The sequence below is a fragment of the Panthera uncia genome, chromosome B4, assembly GCF_023721935.1.
Source record: "Panthera uncia isolate 11264 chromosome B4, Puncia_PCG_1.0, whole genome shotgun sequence".
Classification (NCBI taxonomy): Eukaryota; Metazoa; Chordata; class Mammalia; order Carnivora; family Felidae; genus Panthera; species Panthera uncia.
Window position 1 is genome coordinate 101,665,639 of NC_064809.1, and position 21,373 is coordinate 101,687,011.

At 35.6% G+C, this 21,373-nt stretch overlaps 1 protein-coding gene across 1 annotated transcript in view; it reads right to left on the minus strand.

The window, feature by feature from the left end:
* Window positions 1–21,373, minus strand: part of PPFIA2 (PTPRF interacting protein alpha 2) — a 199,891-nt gene that overhangs the window by 19,559 nt on the left and 158,959 nt on the right. The window contains exons 19-23 of the mRNA XM_049626011.1: window positions 16,554–16,635; window positions 12,414–12,614; window positions 4,495–4,557; window positions 2,909–2,938; window positions 1,126–1,319 (exon numbers count right to left, since the gene is read on the minus strand). Of these exons, the coding sequence (XP_049481968.1) occupies window positions 1,126–1,319; window positions 2,909–2,938; window positions 4,495–4,557; window positions 12,414–12,614; window positions 16,554–16,635 (570 nt within the window). The remainder of the gene's footprint in view (window positions 1–1,125; window positions 1,320–2,908; window positions 2,939–4,494; window positions 4,558–12,413; window positions 12,615–16,553; window positions 16,636–21,373) is intronic.

The window sequence follows — 21,373 nt, forward strand, 5'->3', positions numbered from 1 at the left end:
AATTTAACCCAACAGTATCAACAACTGTGTTAAGATTCAAAACATCTCCATAAGTTTAATCAAAGAGGTCCGATTGTTATCTCTTTATCCTATCTTTATGTCATCAACATATCTGATATTTATAACTTTTTTATTTCAGTCACTAATTAAATGTTGGATAGGATGTAATCAAATAGGGTTTTATAAGCCAAATAACCTAGATTTATATGTATTAATTTACCATCATAATAATCTGTATATGAAACCATAAAACAAACTCTTAACTACAGAGAACAAACTGAAGATTGCTGGAAGGGAGTTGGGTAGGGATGGGCTATATGGGAGATGGACATTAAGGAGGGTACTTGTGATGAGCACTGGGTGTTATACGTAAGTGACGAATCACTACATTCTACTCCTGAAACTAATATTACACTGTATGTTAACTAACTGGAATTTAAATAAAAACTTGAAACAAAAAAGAATCATAATCCAGCTGACAATTTTTCACATAACCTACAAAGATATCAGCATGACATTTATGACATGATATTATAACAAGCTTCTTTTTACCCCCCTAGATGGTAAACTACCTGAAAAGAGAGGTTGCATTTTATTCATCTGTGTGCTTATAGCTGTCTCACAATCCATTCAGTACTTTTTTCTGAGAATTAATACACAAAGAAGCAAAAATATATTAAAAACTTCTTATGAGAACAAAAGAATTTGTCTTCAGAGAATTCCTTCTCAAATTTTTTCTAGTATATATCTAAATTATGTAATTGGTAACCACATATATTAATAGAGTTGCAACTGACTTAATTTTAAAATTCTTATTAAATAATTTTCTAATATAAAAACATACATAGATACAAATCACAAACATGGAATTTCTTAAAGAAAAAAAAGATTTATGTTGAAAGAGAATTGTGTATATGTGCAGTTCCATAAACTTTGGGCTCATAGTACGTACACAGCTCTACATTAGATAGTCCCTGCAATTTGCTGCATGAAAATATTTTGCCAAGTATATGTACACAGATGTCTTGAATAGCACAAATTCTCTATTTCCTAGACATCTCTTTTTGTTTTAGTAAGGTATACATTATTTGTTTCATTTTAATTACTGTTTGAAAAAAAACCTACCGATGGAAACTATCCACCATTTTTAAATGCACACGGAGATCTTTTTTTGTTAGGTGATCTAACATTCTTGCATCTACCAAGCATTCCATAAAATAACTTCTGTATTGAGGTAACCCCAGGCTGGGAAGCCATTCGTTTCCAATCCACTCGTGGTTCATATCTCCATATGCCAGAGTCTGTAGAAAAACCGGACACTAGAATTGTTTTATAGCAGTCAAGTTTCTTAGCCAAAAAAATGAGATGGTAATAGGAGGATACTGTATATTATTATAACTGACATTTAATTACTATGATATATAGGACAAAAGCAAAAATAATACTTAGACTCTAAGTATTTGATTTAATTTGGTATCAAATGGAACTCTGGGTACATGTATCATGGTACCCACCTCTAGAAAATAACTGTGTTCACTTTATATTCTCAAAAGAAATTACATTCTATACAAACATGCATTTTTAAATTAAAAAATCGAATTAAGGGTATAATATAAATGCTTAGCTTAAAAATTCTTTGTATAGATAGGTTTATTTAATTTATTTTTATCTGTCAGCTAATACTCACCATTTCCTTCTCTTCGAGGATACTACTACCATTGTTATGGTATAATGGCAAATCTCAATGTGAAAATAGAAACCTCGGTAAACAAATAAAGAAAGGAGCAACAAGGCTAGAGAGACAGAATGCTGAAGCTTTGTGTGGACCATGTTGTTATCTGGTGAAGCATGCAGCCAGTATTCCAGAAAGATCATTGGAAAGAATCAGTCTCTTTTTAGAAATCAATCAGTATAGGTTCTGTATTTTAGAAGCAGGATATGATAAAAAAATAAAGACAAGTAATCTAATTCTTTAATATAACAATATGAACAAAGTCATCTAACCAAACATTGCTCATAACAGCCAAAATAAAAACTAAAGTCAACCACCCTCTCTAAACCTATTTTTAAAAAGGACTACTACTATCTATTAATTTTACTATGTCTTTGATTCAGTTTTTTATGGTACAACAAATTCACAATTGCGATCATAACATGTATTTCTACTGAAAATCTTAGGTGCTCCCTTTCTTTTGTGTATTCTTGAAAATGATGAAATTCGAAGCAAAATCAAAACCAAATACCACCCTAATTTACGGAATGTTTAAATACAGGTCCTAGCAATCAATACTGCCAAAATTTTCCTTCCAGCCAGAGATCTGAATCACATGCGCTATTCCACGCATTAATTCTTTTCAGTTGTGCGTCACGTGGAAATGCTGACAAATGTTCAGCTCCCTTGCAAACGTACAGACTCGTTCAAAGTCCATATGCTTGCGTCATAGCGCCGTCTCAATTAACGGACGTCAGTTCTGACTTGCAGTCACAATGCTGACACATGTTCCTCCGACCCCAGTCCTCCCACACTTTCCGTTATACTTTAAAGCAGATGTTTAATAAGGTATTTTTTTAATGCCTCCCCCCCTTTTATATATCCAACTTGAATGACTCCTGATTAAATATATTCAGGGGCGATTTCAGAGACATTTAAATTATAGTTCATTCTTTGGAAAAGAGAGAGATAATTTCCCTTTCCGAAAGAGGCCACATATGAAATGATAATCATTTTCTTTGCAAAATATGGTGATTTTAAGAAGACATATATAGTATTACACATAATAAATTCAAATATACCTATTAGCCTAATCCTAAGCTAAGTGAAGGTTTATAATATTAGGACATACTACAGTTTCTTACTTTATATCCTCATAGCGTACTAAATGGTATTTAAAGCATTTGAATTTCCTACCTGGGCCCAGCTTCCTTCCTCAGATTCTTTCTGTGTTAGCAGCAGAAAATGATTAATAAAGCAGATAAATATAAATTAATCTCAAATGAAGACAGTAAAATTTATCTAGCAGAAGCAAACTTGTTATTGAAAATGTTAATTATGACATAAATAGATAAATACATGGATCCTTATTCAAATCCACAGCAATCAGGTTAGCAGTTCAAGGGCAACTACAAGGACAACTACATGGTTTCTAGTTAATTCCAGTTAAATATACACACATATGACATATGGGGTTTTCATGATACATTTGATCTGGTCATTCCAAAACTTTTCATTCTTAAAAGTGTGTAGCTTTCCAAATGTAATGAGCTATAATAAAAATTTCTGATTATATGTATACAAATATACAATACACATATATGCATATATACATACACATATACACACATACATTTAAAATAAAGAAATCTTATATAAAGTAAATTCATGTGCAAAAAGTAACTTTTTCCCTCTAACAAAGCTTTGTGGTAATCCAGTAGATTTCAGCAACAGTCAACAACAAACAAAATTAAACAACAATAAAACCAAACACAACAAATTGAACTAGAAATGTAATTAGGAAACATTGGCATTTTTACCCTTCATAAAGTAGATAGTTGATTTTTTGAATATGGATAAAACCAAAAGGACATTAAATTAAAAGAAGCTGCTAAGAATAAAATATATGACATACTTAACTTTGTTACTTTAAATGAAAAATGACTACATATAACATTATAGTGTTAAAAGCTGACAATTAATCAAAGTCACAAAAAAAACTTTTCAAGCCTGTATTTGAAAATCAAATGAACAGAACATTTTGGGGAGGGGTTGGTTTAAGCTCTGTATTGGTAAAGTACAAGAAACTAAATTATTCCATTAAAAATGAGTATTCAGGGGCACCTGGGTGGCTCAGTCAGGTAAGCATCCAACTCTTGATTTTGGCTCACGGTTTGTGAGATTAAGCCCTGTGTCTGGCTCTGTGCTGACAGTGCAGAGCCTGCTTGGGGTTTTCTCTTTCCCCGTCTCTCTGTGGCTCCCTCACTCACACTCTTTTAATTGGGTAGGGTAACATGTACTACCTGTGAATATGCCCAATACTAAGTGATATCTGTTACTAAAAAATTCCCAATGTCCCAAGATGGATAAAAAAGTGTTTTTAAATTCTTGGGGTGCCTGGGTGGCTCAGTTGGTTGAGTGACCGACTTCGGCTCAGGTCATGATCTCACGGTCGGTGAGTTCGAGCCCCGCCGTCGTCGGGCTCTGTACTGACAGACTGACAGGCTCAGAGCCTGGAGCCTGCTTTAGATTCCTTGTCTCCTTCTTTCTCTGCCCCTCCCCCACTCACACTCTGTCTCTCTCTCAAAAATAAACATTAAAGTTCTTTTTTTTTTTTTAATATCCAAGTGCAGTAAAATAAAACCTTCATGAAAATGTTGGTTTTCATGCATATCACTATGTCAACATACCCATTACTTTGATCTGTCACAAACAAGATAGTTTTTCACCCAAACAGCAGCAAAATAACATTTCTTCATGTTCAACAAAGGCGTAAGACTAACCGTTTTCGCTGGAGCGGCAAGATTTTCCATTTCTTCATGGGTCACCCAAACGTTGCCTGAAGGCTAGTGAGGCGGTTCAGGGGAAGCGGCGGGGTCCACAGGAGGGAAGCAGTGGTAAAGAAGAAAGGCAGCAGGACTGTAAGTTAACAGCAACACGACATGCTCTTGCCTCTATGGCATGCACAGGAGAGACAGCATTGCTGGTTTGCTCAGAGCTCCCTTTTTCTTCTACTTAAAAAAGATTAGATAGAAAGAGGCATGCTGTGAAGCTCATGTGGGATAGATTTAAGATGATACTCTTGCAATTATTAATCGGGAAAAAGGCTAAATCACAATTTGCATTGCAAAGGTATGTAGCTATTGGATCCATTTTTTTTTTTTTTCAATCATGAAGAACTGATTACATTTGATCTGTGGAGGAACGTATTTGTTTTTTCTTCAGAAAACAAAGGCACAGGTACTTTGCTGTGTGATTACCAATATTTCATTCACAAAGGTTTGATTCTTCAATGTCCTTGAAAAAAGAAAATTTGTTGTCAATAGAAAGCTGAAAGCACTATCATCACGTGTCTGGAAAGTAATATCAGCTTTTCCCAAATGATTTCTTCCTTTTACAATTCAGTAGGTATGTTGTGTTCTTATATTCTTATAGAAAAAAAAGAAGTGAAATGCTATTTTTAATTTAATAAAGGGTATTTTTTCAACCTTGCTAAATATTGTTAGAAATTAAAAAAGCTAGGCTTCCTAATTTCTCAGCAGTGTGCTATACGATTACAGAGAATATATATACATATATATATATATAAAATTCCCTCCAGCAGGCACTATTCTTTTATAAAGTCTCATTTGCTTTCTAAATAAGATAACCCATGATACTTGTTCTAGACACTGAATGATGTACAATTTCTAAACTAAAGTCCAGTCAGTAACATACAGATCAGACATTTTGTTGATGATAATGGCCCCTGGGAACCACTTCCTATTAAATTCCACTATTTCACTGGGAAATCCTTATGAACATAGCAAGCTTCTACAAATATGTCCATCCTATAGTTACAATGGAATTAATATTCTATGCATTGCTTACTACTTGTTTTGGAAGGGGTCTAGAATCTGAAGTAGCTAAGTTGATGCACCAACATGAGCCTCCACCATAAATCACTCTGGCCTCTTCTACCAACACATATAGCATACATGTTAATTTTCCTTCTCTTACAAATTATGTAATTCAGTATAATTTGAAAAATAATTACATATAAACTAAATTGATGAGTATAAATCAATAAAAGAGAAATTTCATTAGAGAATTATATATATGAGTAATGAGTAATATAGAATGAGCATTTATATATATATAGTTGAGTAACAAAGGGGAGTTAAGTAGTAAAAATCCCAGAGGATAGTCATCATATGTGCAAAATTTGTATGGTAAAAAAAATTCTCACTTTCCTACCGTTTTGGAATTTAGAGTATATCTGAATTTTTCCCCTATAAGATAAAACTATGCACACCTATAAACTGTATTTAGAATACAGAGGTCATCCATGTTACTAAGAGCCCCTCCCCTCTACTCCTAGCTTTTGGGAATGGTGCTCATTATAAACAAAGAGGCACATGAGTGTATGAATCATGAAATCACTTGGAATAAATAGCTTTTATTAACTTTGTGTGTGAGGAGTGTACTATACTAAAAACTCATGTGTCATGCTCATGTGTCACATGCCCTTTATACCCAGTGACCACAGTGCTTTGCCTGAGTGGCTGTGCTGTTTGTTCAAAATGAGCTATTTTAAATGAATTTCCTCTCAGGTACTCACCACCTGAGCCACCTTAAGCCAGTCTCCTTTTACAATGATTTCTGTAGCTTCTATCTTAACTGTGAATCCAAATAATTAAGAGCTTCCTCCTTCTACAAGAAACTTGACCAGTATTATCTCATACTGGAATTCATAGCTGTATAATCTCTTTCACGGTTTATCTTAAAGTGTATATTTACCAGTTTATCATCATATTGTGGAATAGGCAAGATGCTGGAAGTCATTGGTTTTATCTTTAGCTTTACATGCAAAGTAAGTATATATGCAGGGCAATCTTCTAAAGTATGGTTGGCAACCTTTCCTAAGTTGTATGTTAGTCGTTATCCTTTGATCTTCAAGTTTTACTTGTGAGGCGCACTGCCTGCTCCAGAATCTGGTGAAGGAACTCACAAAATAGCTTCTGCACAACCCAAACATTTAGACATTAGTGTAGGTTTCAACAAGTCGATTTTACAAGCAAGCCCATGCACAGAGGGCCAAGTATTCAGATTCCTTTCTCTTCAGCACCAGTTAAAGGTATGAAGCTTTCACCTGGGTGAGTCATAAAGTGGTGCTTCGGAGCAGAAGCATTTCAGTGAAGAGTGCCTCTTAGATAAGAGCTGGAGTGGGAGACTTTGAGCAGCCAAAGGACAGAGGATACTGTGTCGGGGGCCAAAGATAAAGAGTGCGAAAAAATAGCTTGGAAAGGCAGAAAGGACACGGATCATGTAATCTGGGTGTGGTTCTCTGCGAACCGTTGAGAATTACTCATTCCTTGGCAGTCCATGCTGTAGCCCCTAATATCTTAGCTGGAGAATGCAAATCTGTAGTCATTTGTGCGTGCGTGTGTGTGTGTGTGTGTGTGTGTGTGTGTGTGTGGTTCATAGTCTGCATCTAAAAGGTGATTTCTAAAATTTCAACTATCTGAAAATTTACTAAATTATAATCAAGAGGCTTGAGGTCTACTATGCCACTTTTTAATAACTACCCTAGGACTTTCCCTAACCTCTCTAAATTTTAGATTCAACATCTGGTAAGTGGGCTAAAAATATACTTCATCCTAGAAAAAAAATATTGAAAAGTTTAAGCTATGATATTGCAAATTCTGATACAGGCCTGAGACTAGGATGAGGCGGATGGGATGCCAAGGGAACTCCATTCAAGGATGCTCTCACTTTCCTGGCAGTGCAAATGCAAGGTCAATACCCGACAGTGCGTGCCTCCCTCAGTTTTGTGTTTGACATGCCTCGATTGCCTCACCTTTGTCCAACTAGAGTAGAATATGGATATAGTATTATCAAATGAGAATTGGGAGGAAAATTCCTAAAGGATGTTCGGTATTAAAGCACTTTCCTAATTATTCAGGAGAGATTTACGACATGAAAATAAATATTAAAATGGGTTTAAAGGATAAATCATGAAAATTAATTGTGGGAAAATAATTAATTCTCTTGCCGTCAGAAATATAAAATAAGTAAAGCAGTCAGACCTCAGAATGATCCTAAACCTTACCTGCCTGGTAGTAACTTCTGTTACTTCCTAGGTCATTTTGCAGTATTTTTCTACTTTATAATTGAGTTACAAAGTAAATAAGCTTGAAATTTACTTTTTACAACCAAAATGGCCTAGATTCACATGTCTCCCTTATCTGAATTTATGTTTCTCAGTATGAGAAGATAAATACTTCTCATTATAATAAGACTAGTATTGGTACAATGATCCCTCACTTTATTATGAGGTTACTAATAAAGAAAGGAGGAACCAAAGCAGGCTGGAAGAATGCTGTAAAAGAGAAGAAAACAGAGTGCAGGAAGGAGTGTGTACTTATTATTAGCAGCATAAACTCGGGTAAACCACACAGCAGTGTGACCTTAGACAAGTCACTTAACCTCTCTGTATATCAGTTCTTCCCATCTATAAAACAGATGTGATAAAAGTACTTATCTCATAGGGTTGGGCTTATATGAGTTATTACATGTAAACAGCATGTGACACTTAGACATCCAATGATGTCGGATATTACCACAATTTCTTTAGAAATTTACTACAGTTTCATTAGGAATTTTGTTAAGCAATCTCCACTCAAGTAAGTCTTTCATTTAATAAATGCTGTTTCTCCTGTACATTATACCGACTGATTCCTATTTTATGCCTTACATTCCTACTCAAATTTGCTGAATTCTATGTTCCCAAACCTATTTATTTCTACTGCACTATTTTTTAATTAGGCAATTGAAATATATACTACATAAAACAAAAATGAATTTGGCTCATGTATGAACACTAAGTTGAATTATTTGGAAAGACCAGTATAGGCAAACCTTAACACATTGCTATCAATGAGATACAACTTAATCAGTCTGGGGGAAAAAACTGTAAATGTTCAGGAGAATCTTGCACTCCAACAGAGCTTTTTAAGTATCTTAAAGTTATCACATTAAAAAGACACTCAAACTAGAAAAATTGAAGATGTTTTATAGATGAAGTTATAAAAGAAAGATAATGCCGAACTCCAGGCACTGGAATTGTACTCAAAGAAAAGTCCTAAGTGTTTCATCTAAATTTGCAAGTGCCTGAATATTTACATATTTTTATCAAAGATAAAATATTTAAAGCATGTACTTATTCTTTATGACATCCCCCTATAACCAAATATTTCATTGGACTGATATCTCCATCCCTATTCTATGAGGTAAGAGACCTTCCATTGTAACAGCAGCTCAGAAGAAGAAACAGAAAGCTGGAAGATTACGGTTGGCCCAAGAAAATAATAAATGTGAACATTAGATTTTCCTTTTGGTGGTTCAGCCCATTTCATGTAGACAAGAAAGGAGGCAGAATTAGAATTTCTTTTTGGGTAGAAAATTAAAAAAAAAACCCAAGTGAAGTAATTTGTCTTTTTCTCTTGAGAATTTGAGGAAATAAGCAAGATACACCTGACTGAGGAACTCAAACCCAAACCTAAACACACAGAAACACCTGTATGACCTGAACTAGTCACAGTGTTCTGGGAGACATAATACCATTTCCTTAAAAAAAAAAAAAAAAAAAAAAAAAAAGACAACCTGCTTTTTTATGTTTTTAAAATGTGAATCCTAATATATAATTTTATGTGATGACGTTAGTCTTCACTTTATATGGTGTATTCATTAGTAACAATTTATAATCACCTTTTTTGCAAAGCAAATAGTATTTAAAATATATTAGAAAATGAATAAATACTTCCATGTAGGTGGAGTAAAAGGAAGAAAACCTACTCAGTAGATCATTTTTAAGACAAATAGATACAACTTATCTTTTATGTAATTTGTATTAATATTTGGTAAAGGGCATATATATCCTCTCTGAATAAAGAATTTTTACACATTAATAAAAAGAGGTATAGTCCTAGAATTCTTTAGAAAAATTGAAGAGATTACTAACAGGTAATTCATTTAAATACCTCAATAAGCATATGAAAAAATTTTAACTGTAGTAGCATTTTTAAAAATATAAATTTAAGCAGCATGATAATGCTGATGAAAGGATGAAGAAAAGGCTACCCAATATAATTTAACAATTAAGATTGAAAAGTAATAAGAATATAAAAACCCTATATACAAATATTGCTATGGAAGTAATCAGTTTATGCAACAATATAACTTCATGTGTATCCACTATGGTATTGTGAATAACAATGAAAACTGTCAAATAGGCAAGATGTCCAACATTAGGGATTTGGTTAAATACGTTATGGTATTTCCATGAAGCAGTTATTCAGCAATTAAACATGATATTACAATTGCATATTTAATAAAGTGAGGAAAATGCTCATGCTATATTATGAAGTTTTAAAAAGAAAAATATAAAATATGATATGAAATAATTCATTTTTATAAACAGATGAAGAAAACAGACTGAACTGAAAGTTAATCTGTCCAAAAGTGAATATTGAAAAAAAATAATTTTTAATAATTAATAATATATTACCTGTCTTTGAAATGTTAAATCCTCTTTGAAGCCTTATTAGGCCAGAAATGGTTTCCCCTTCTTTGGAATTCCACAACTCTTTGCTTCTACCTAACACTGAGGAATTAAACTATATCATCTCCTACTTAATCTAGTGGTGAACAAGGCTCACCTTCTTTACCATAGTTATCCTTTCTGAAGTCAGGATATTTTATACCCTCTGTAATAGTTGGTAGAGCGACTTACTTATACAATCACCACTTTTAGGATGAATTTTACTGACCACTCTCTACAATTTGCCAGGCACTGAATTAAGACTTGGGGACTATGGAAAACTGATAATATCTTTGGTTGGCTTAGAACAGGATAAATTAAGAAGAGAAAATTATAAAATGGTTTTTGTAAGCATAGAGAGTAGTAATTCGGGAAGGGAAGCAAACCAGAGTTTGGCGCCTGGTGAAAGATTTCTCAAGGAAAAACATTCAAGATTCATTCAATGAAGGATGAGTTGGGGAAGGACAGTGATCCTGGAGTGGGGAAAATGTTTCAGTCACAGCACAGAGCAACTACAAAAGCTCATAATTACCCAAGAGCATAAAAGTTTAGCAAAGTGAAATTAGTTCTGTGTCGTTGGGGTCCTGACCTGAGGAGGTGAAGTTGAGGCTAGATCGTGAAGAGTCTCATAAATTCTCTTCACATTTGACTGTCCTTTAAACAACTGAATATGCTTTTGCTTTTAATAGTCTGTGATTTAAATTTCTTAAGTTCACTTAGATATTTTTAGAAAAACAGTGCTCAATTATTCTATTTTCCAGTAAGAAATAAATGGATTAGGATGCTAAATAAAAATATAAAGCATATGCTACTTTTCATCTTGAAATTGGGACTTCAAATGTTCTTAATGTTGCATTTTTAGCAATTATGCATGCATTTGCTCTTAGGAAAAGAGTGCTGATATAAGCCAGTTGTGATGCTTCTCTGTCAGTTGGAAATTATGCAGGAAACTCTATCAGATCTGAATTCAGCTTACAATACCTATTTTAATGGCCTACTCAGCTTTTATTTTAAACATATCCTGTGTTATTTTTTAGCTTGAGTAGTATTTTAGCTATAGTATACAACATTATTTACATTTAAAAATAATGTTATACATAAGAGTTCATTAAATTATAGATTTTTTTCTACATCTTATTTAGAAAGAAGTTAAAAGAGAATTATACAAGAAAGATAAAACCTTTTTAAAGTTGACCTGGTATTTCTGGCATTAGAATCTGGAATACTGGGAAGGAATGTAAAGATAGATACAATAAACATGAAGCTAGTTCTTTAAAGCTGTTTAAGACCACATGGAAAAAATAAACTCAAGTTAGTTTTGTTCCTGACAATTGCAGTAAAGTAATACCACTTTTCTATCTCTTACCTGCTACTCTAATTTCCCTCATTCTTCCATATTTTATTATTCTGCATTAAGAATAATACATTTCCCAATTTCTCTGAGATCAGAGAAATTCAGTTAACATCAGAAATCATATCCTTTACCAGCAAGAGACATAATTCAGAAATGGACTAGAGAAAGAATGAATATTATGTGAGTTGTTCTTACTATATGAATTTGTCATTTGGCATGCACTTTTTAGACATTTTGTTCTTTCCTAACATTAGGATAGGAACAAAATTACAGAAGAATAGGGATTTATAAATGAGAAACAAATAGAATTTGAAGGAAGGTATTCCACTTGGTATCTATAAAATATCAAATATGTGCATACTTTCATAATTATGGAAACTGCTTAAGCTAAGCACTGTATCTTCCAAAAGCACTAACGCCAACAACTCATCTCCTGAGATACTGGATGTTGCCTTTTTTTAAAAAGGGGAACATCCTAAAAAAGAGTAAAATTGGGGTCTTCTTGGCTGGGAGAAAAACCTAGACTTCCATTAGAGACTAGCTCAAAAGCCTATCTTGGTTTCAGCCTTCAAGTCTGATAGGAATCACAGCTCCTCACTTGAAAACCTATTAAAAGTAGCAGCAAGGTTAATGAAGAGCAAGTGAAATCTCTTCAGAATAATTCATGCTGACATTGGAATGTGTGCTGCCACAGTCTCGCTCTGTGGACTTAGAGAGGCTGCTACTTGCCCAGCACTGGGAGAGGGAAGGAGCTCAGCTTGACTCACAGTTCGGGATGTCGGAGGAGCTGAAGGACTCGTTAGGGAAACCATCTCCTGGATTGCTAATCGCAGCTTTAAGCGATGCAGGGGATTGCTGATTCCAATTTCTCTCTGGATCTCAGTGTCTGATAAAGCAGACATGATGGCACCACTTTTCACGTTGGCTCGGCAGGCTGCTACATACCAAGCAGGCATTCCCAACCAGAGCTGTTGGATAGGGAACAAATACATACACAGGTTATACCAATAGTTACACAGTTTAGTGTCTTATGTGCCAGGCATTTTCCTAAGTACCTTACATGTGTGAACTGTTTTGTTGCCCACACCCCAAAAGATAGATGCTATTATTATTTCCCCCAGATGACACAGAGCCACAGAGGCATTAAGCAATTTCTTTAAAAATATCAGCTAGGCAGTGATGGAAAGGAAGATTTGAAATCGAGTCTCCAGGGTGTCCAATTTAACAACTAATTTATATTATTAGGCTAAACATAATAGGTGCACATCACCAAATCCAGCCCTGCACCCCCCCCCCCCCCCCGCCGTGGGTTTAAGGGCAAGAACAGCCACAAGCCGCATTTGGTGAAGACTCAATCGACGTTTGTTTAATGCGTGGTTTCAATTTATAATTTTCCTTCGGAATTCTGAGTGCAAAGAAATCCAGCTGCCCTGGAAAGAGACTGAAGCCTGTATTGCATGTAGCTAGACCCCTTTCTCATGTGATAGTTGTGTGAACTTAATTTGATGTCCTGCACGAACAAAGTTTTGGAGAACAAAATGATATGCTAAAGGAAGAGGCTAAAGCTATAAACATCTGGAAAACTTTAGGCAAAGAGAGTAACTAAATGAATAATGCATTAGAAATTAGGGATTCCAATTTTTCAACTTTGTTGAGATGCTCTTGAAAGACAATCGAATCAGTAGTGCAAGGAGCACAGCACAGTGTCTGCACACACCTTAAGCACTGGGTGAATGCCAACTCACATGGATTGTGTTGCAGCATTTGAATTACACCCACTTAAAAATGGAATATTCTCTCCATTCTCCCTCCCCACCATCACTAGATAGGAGTAAGAAGCAAGGCACATGCGAGTAAGCAGTTTAAATCTTGGTCTTTAAGTGTCCAAAATATTGATTTTTTTTGGACTATTTGTTGACATGAATAGACTGAGCAAAAGGGAGAGAACATGAGTAAGAAGAGTGACAGTAAGAGAAAGAAGAAAAGGTATAAACCAGCAAAAGTCAATGCCAAGAGCTCTGGACTAGAAGGCTGGGCTCTAATTCCTTCAGTGTCACTGGTGAGTCCTGTAACTTCTCTAAGCCTCAGTTTTACTTTCCTCATTTGTAAAACAAAGAAATTCAGCTTTATTATTTCCAGGGCATTTTGGTAGGCAGCTTCTAAGAGGATCTTTGGGATTTCCTCTTCCTGATATTGCTTTTTCTTTTTAAGATTTTTTAAAAAATGTTTATTTTTATTTTGAGAGAGAGAGAGAGAGAGGGAGAGAGAGAGAGAGAATGAGAGCACACCAGTGGGGGGAGAGACAGAGAGAGAGGTAGAGAGAGAATCCCAAGCAGGCTCTGCACTGTCAGCGCAGAGCCCCACACGGGACTCGATCCCATGAACCGTGAGATCATGACCTGAGCCGAAATCAAGAGTCGGACGCTTAACCAACTAAGCCACCCGGGGGCCCCTCCTGACATTTCTGCCTTTGTGTAATTCTTTGCTCTTCAGTTTGGGCTGAAATCAGTGACTTATATCTAATGGATTATGAAAATGACAGGATGCCACTTTCCAGATTAGGTTACAAAGGGACTCTAGCTTCACTCCTGCTAGTCCTCTCTACTTCCCTCCTCTCAGAGCTCTAGCTTGGGGAATCCAGCTGCCATGTTGTGCACAGCCCTGTGAAGATGCCCACACGGCAAGGAACAGATGTTTCTAGCCAACCACTGGCAAGGAACCCAGTCATGACTGTGAAAACAGGAGTCATCTTGGAAGTGGATTCTCCCCACGTTGAGCCTTGAGATACCTGCCACCCTGGCTGACACCTTGGATGCAGCCTTGTGAAAGATTTTGATCAAAGCCCCAAGCTAAGTCAGACTCCTGACCCACAGAAGCTATGAGGAAAATAAATGCTGAGTTTTGGTGTAATTTGTTACATGGTAATAGGGGACTAACCTAGACATCCTTCTATTTAAAAAATTCTGTCATATTAGAAGGCTACTTGTTTTTATAGGGGAGACAAACAAACAAACCAAAAGCCAACTTTGAGTCATTGCGGCCTCGGCTGTGACTGAGGTAAAAGACAGGAGAGACGGGAATCTAAGTAGGGCACGTGACTGAATAGTTCATACTGTCTTCCAGCAGGTGAGACACAAGGAATTGGCCTTACCTTGACAGGTACCATTAAGTACCATTGGGTACCACTGATGGAAGATGGGACTTAATGTCTTAGTTCATCAACTCAACTTGTTCAAAAATAATTAAAGATCTAAACATACCTTCGCTGGACCCTAACGATTTTTCACTCCCTCTTTTTAAAGATATTTTTATTCCCATACTGAGTAATATTATCCAAATGCTTGCCAATACATTGTTATCAGTACCAACTCTAATTAGACTTTCAAAAAGGTTTTGGTGTGATAAATGGTGTGTGAAGCATCAGACTTCCTTCTGCTCATCATTCTGAGCAGGCTGTGCACATGAGGAGGTGCTAAAGGAGGTGAGAGTTAAGAGCTCTCATTCACTGGATCACCCCACTCATTCATCTTGTTTATTCCATTTTACAATTTGAGTCACTTTAGGAAGCACATTATGAGCAATTTCTGTGTGCTCAGGATAGGTTTAATTAGCACAAAACTTCACTGCTTGTCATTTCCTAGCCCCTTAATGTCAGTAAATCTTTTTTTTTTTCTTTTTTTAATCTAAGAGTTTGTTCATCATTTGCCAAAATAGGAGCTAACTCTCTGTCACTGCAGCTCATTTCACTGGAGTGACACTGAACAAAGAGCTGCTATTAATTTCGAGGTGTGTTTTCTTAAGCATTTTGACTCATAATTGATTTTTAAAGTATAGTAATTTTAAAGGCACGTTTGGAAGAAGCAGCTCTGATCATTAATATGCTAAAAATTCCCTGACTGCTGTGAGAGAATAAAATAAAGCAAGACATAGGCCTCTTTTACTCAGTCCAAGAAAAAAAAAGGCAAAGCATATTATTACATCTATCTATTAAAGGCTGTTTTTTAAACTAAAAAAGGGTTTTAACTTTTCATCATTGATTATTTGTTAGCCCTGGATATGATATGAAAGTGAGTGATTTTACAATCCCCAACCAGTTAAAACAATGGGTTCGAACTGCCTCTGCCAGGCAAGGAAAGCATATTTTCTTCTTTGCCCCGACATTGGCATATCCTGGTAGCTGCCGGCAGCCCACATTAGAGGACTGAATGGAACAGGCAAGTGAACACTACTACTAAGTGGTATGAACTGGTCCTTTGTGGTCAAATGCGTTTCTTTCACTGTTGCAGTCTGCTTCTACTGGCCTCCACTGTGCTCAGGTACTGTTTTTATTTTTCCTGGCCCCCGTGTTACATAGAAAATGTTGAATTACATTCAATTTAGACCCAGAAGAGAACAAGGGGATAGTATTCTCTTGCTTAATTCCAAGTGTCTAAACCTAGCTGGCCTCTGGGCGTTAGAGAATTAGGTTCAGGAATCATTTTACAGGCAAAGAAACGGCTCTCTGCGCAAATAGGTGACAGTGATATCACGGATAACATGTTGAATATAGAGATGGTTCTTGTTTGTAACCTGCTGATGAGAAAGAACTCTAGACTGACAGACGAGGGCAGATGTTTTCTTGCAACATGAGAAATGTGGCTCAATACCTGCCTTCCCTTCTTCTAAAGATGAAGACAGTGAAATTTAGAGAAACTTCCTTTTATCCTACTGGGTGCTTCCTTCGGCCACAATTACAAGAATGCATCACAACAATGCTCACAGCCCCCTGGATAAAGCAAATATTCCCTCTATAAGCTACTCCAGGCTAGTGGAAAGCTGTGACTTCAGGAACCCATCTTCACCTGTTTCTAGAAAAACTATCAAATTGAAGTCATTAATTTAAGAGCTTTCTGGTTTAATTCTCTTACCTCCAGCCATGCAACGACAGTGGGCCCATCCCACTGAGCAAAAGGTAATCCCTTCCTCCGAGCTTCTTCTAGAAGTTCATGCCTGAAGTACACAGCAAAGATCATTAGTCAGGTAACATGGAAAAAGATGGTAGTGATTAATTTAAATGCCAATATTTTTAAAAAACCAATAATCCTTCACAAGCTTTTTCTGAGTTAATATAGAATAACAGAATTCTTTCTTCCTCTTAGAAATACATGGAAATCAGCCATTGATTTTATGAGTAAAACATTGACATCTAAAAATGATTTCTCCCAACATTTATTCACAAAATTGAAACATTAAATGTTAATGGACTAAGAAGCTGAATTATATTATCAGCAAATATCTTAGCTCTTTAACAAGAAAATGGTGCACATGTGCATTTTCAAGCATACATTATGGAATCTAAATGAGGCTTCTTTCAACCTACTTACTTTCCCTTACTATTTCAATGATAGAGAAAATGTCTGAATATAGAGGCAGTGGATAAATTTGGTTATTTTATCCCCATTTAAGAGATGTGCCTCATTTTAGTATGCTCTCCAGGTCACGGTAGCTACATTAGGAGTTTTTTTTTTTTTTTTTTTTTAATCTAGACTATGAAATTGCCTCTCATTTAAAGAAAACTCAGAGAGAAATTAACTTCTATTACTAGAAAGCAATGTAAGGTGTGAAATTCAATAGTACATTCATTTTCATTTATAATCACTCCTATTTTTAATGAAAGTGAAACATTTCAATGAAAACAAATGGTTGTTTCTGGTAGCAAAATGTAAAAAGCCTTGAAAAATGCATTATTATTCATTGTCCCTACAACTGAGCCTTATAACTGACATCCATTTACAAAGCCAATTTGAGTCATTTATTGTTAAAATATCAAATATGTGTTTTTACTGAAACTCAAATTGATATATACCTGACCAGGGCTATGTTGGAAAATATATTCTGTTCCTTAGCATACTTTGATCTTACACACAAATGATAAAAATGTGTATATTCACTCTTTTGAATGTGTGTCTTTCATGCTAGGGAATCTATCAATAATATCATATATGAACTCCAAAATGAAACATTTGATTATATCCTACTATCAATCAATCAACTGATTTTTATAATTTGTTAAGATACAGTTGACCTTTGAACAACATGGCAGCTAGGAGCGCCAACTCCCTGCATAGTCAAAAACCTGCATTTAGCTCTTGACTCCCCCCAAACTTTACTAATAGCCTTGACTGGAAGCCTTACTGACAACATAAACAGTCAATTAACACATATTTTGTATGTTATACATGTTTCATACTGTATTTTTACAATAAATATAGAGAAAAACTATTATTAAGAAAATAATAAAGAAGAGAAAATACATTGCAATGCTTTAGTGTATTTATCGAAGAAAATGTGCAGATAAGTAGGCCCCAGCAGTTCAAGCCTATGGTGTTCAATGATCAACTGTACATAACCAAAAATGCTTTTCAGCGAGAACTTTCCATATTTGCAGTGGATGCTACCAACAAAAGTTCAGTGTGACAAAGAAACAAAGAGGCAAAACAAAAACTGAAGTTATAGCTGCTGAAGAGACACATAAATCAACTGCTGTTTTATCTGAATAGCAAGGAAAGCATAGGTGAATTCTGCAAGTAACTTTTTCAGCACCGAGGACAGGGAAAAGTGATCTCAGCACCCCTGAATACGAAGTGAAAATTAGAGGGGCTTCCTCACCTGGCTTCTCATTCCCTTGCACTTCCCAATGACATTCCTTCAATGAAAACCTGACTTGAATAGGCTACTCTCACTGTTACTGGTATTGACAGAAATGGGTTGAAGGGTCAAACAACCAACCATCAGGTACTCATTGAGCATCTGTTGTGACCTTAGATCTGTGCTCAACGTGGAAGACATGGGCTCAGTTTTTCACAAGGTCCCTAGTTAGATAGAAAAAGCAAACACACAAACTGTCCAAAAACACAATACAATACACAAAAAGATGCTAAAACTCAGTGATGCACATTCTGGGCGTGAGGATTTTGAAAATGGGTTAACAGCAATGGAAACGATTGGTGAAGGCATTTGGTAACTGAGCTGGCTTTGAAGGGCGTGTGGGAAGGCGTTCTAAGCAGGATATGCAGTAAGGTTGAGCCTGGACTATGTGGAAGACAATTGAGATTAGGCTTCCACAGAGCTGAGGATTATTATTAAGAGTTGTAATGTTATACCCAATAGGGAAGAAACACTTCCAGTTATGTAACAGCTGAGTGGCATTAAAGGAGAAGAAACAAATATACATTTACAGCTGGGGTTTTTTTTGGCCACATTTAGTAAAAAGGCAAGTAAATATGCACTCAACACCTAGGAAGTACATAACATTTAACAAGTGAATTATATGAGCTGTACAAAAGACATTTTTAAAAGTTAGAACATTTTAATTGTGAGACTTCTCACTAGTTCTCTAAAAATATTCTACCACACAAGCGAGAGTGAACTTGTTAAAACTTAAGTCAGATAATGTAACTTCTCTGCTCATAACCTTCAATCACTCCTTGTCTCACTCAGAATAAAAGCCAAAGCAGCAGTTAGGATCCGCCTCTACCCTCTCTGATTCAGTTGCTACCTCACACAGCAACACTGGCCTCCTCACTGATCCTGGAAATAGCTCAGGCTTCTTTCTGCCTCAAGACCTTTGTACTCGCTATTGTCTCTGTATGGAATGCATATGCCTCCATCTCCACATGGCTCACTCCCTCTCCTACTTTTAATCTTTACTCAAATGTCACCTTCTCTGAATGTCTTCTTCCCTACCTCCTTCAACCCTCACTAGACATTCTTTATCCCTGTTCCTTGATTTATTTTTCTCCACAGTACTTATCTTCTAACGCAGAGTATCATTTACACCTCTGTCTATTATATCCCACTCAAATATAAGCTCAAGGAGGACTGATGTTTTCACATATTCTGTTTAGAGATAATTAGAAGAATCTAGAGCAAAGTCAGGCACTGACAAGGTGCTCAATAAATATCTGTGAATGTTGAACATGTTTGCCAGGGTTCACATTTAGGTACTTCTTTTTTTCAGTAAATTGAGTCTCTCTCTCTCTCTATATATATATGACCCCATAATTGTATGGGGGCATGCATATATATATATATATATATATATATATATATGCATGTATATATGCATATGACTATATATATAGTCCAAATATCCTTTTATATTTTGGCTTACAATGCCATTCAAATATTTATGTTTCAAAGAGTAAAAAAAAATCCTTCAATTTTGCTTCCTCTTGAGCCAGTTTGTCAGAATTAACACCCATTCCAGCTGATGCCAAGAATCTGATCTGGGCTGGAATCCCTGACAGGAGTCTGGTTAAGAGGCAATCCAATGTGCTCAGATAGTTCTATTCTTCACCTGAATAGAAATTTAACTGCACAGTTGTTTGTGAAATCTTTGCATGATCTTGTTCTTGAAAAAGTTTTGTTTTTGCTTTGCTTAATCACAAACTCTTGTAACATAATAACTTTAGTAAGAGTATGCTAAGATAATAAGAAAAATAATTCTAGTCCAGTGGATGCTATTCTTTGGTCCCCAGCTGGCAGGGCTGAATCCCCAGCCTTTGAACTGACACACTTGAAACTGGGGAGGAACTGCTGGGTTAGGGGTAGATGGCTGGGTTTTGCAGCAGGGCTGCATGTCACATGACTTTGACTCCAGATGTGCTTTCCCTTTATCTGAGGGCAGTATCAACTGTGTAAGAAATGCATTGAAATTCTCAGAGCAATATTACATTTAATTCTTCTCAATTAAAAAAAAAAACAACTCTCACCATATTAATGAGACATATTTATAAGAGACATATATCTGGGTGTATTCCATGAGAAAGAAGCAATGTTAAAAAAATAAAATAATATGGGCAACACTATAATAATTGGAAATCACTGAGTTTAACACATGAAGATTTCCTAACAGATTATTAAAGGTAGCATTAATTGTATGGGGGCATGCTTCTTCCCACCAGATATTTTGACAGAGAAACAGTGATCTGAATTGTTTAGGAAATATAAAATAAAAAACCTGATTTGCCACAAATAGGCATTTTGAATATGCTGGTGTTCTCTGTTCAACCTCTCTATGTGTGAAAAGGTATGTATTTATTCTGTACCTGAGATTCAACCTTTTCAAAGGTCAGAAGACAGTTCTTCCAGAGCAAGGCTAGGATCAACTTTCCCTAGTATAAGTGTGAGTCTGGAAATTGCTGTTTTTCTATCTAGACCTGAAGAAATATTTTTTTTTTCTTTCTTTTTTTTCTCCAGACGATCTAATATTTAATCATCCTTTCCCAAAGGATCACTTATATATCACTATAGTTATGGATATGCATTTTTGTTTTAAGATTTAGACTAGATTTTAGAGAATACCAGTAGCACTTCCTTTTAGAAATTCTATCTGACATAGGGTTGTCATCACCTGTGTGAAAACCCAAAAAAGAAAAGTACTAATTGTAAAGGAATGTCATTTTGAGTAAGAAAAATTTTTGAATTGTTGACTATTTTCAAGAAACACATTCTCATCTCTAATAAAGAATGCCATTAGACTCTCTTGAAATAGGTGTCAATGAGTTACTGTGACTGGAAAGTGACACCTTAGGAAGGCCCACCAGGTGCATGAGTCATTTGCATACTCAGATATAACTGTGCACAGGGAAGCCTGTGCATGCTATGCCTGGTCTGAGACAGGAACAAGGTTGGGCACCCTAGTAATAACTAGATCCAAGGATTTCTGAATAAAAATCGAGTGTCT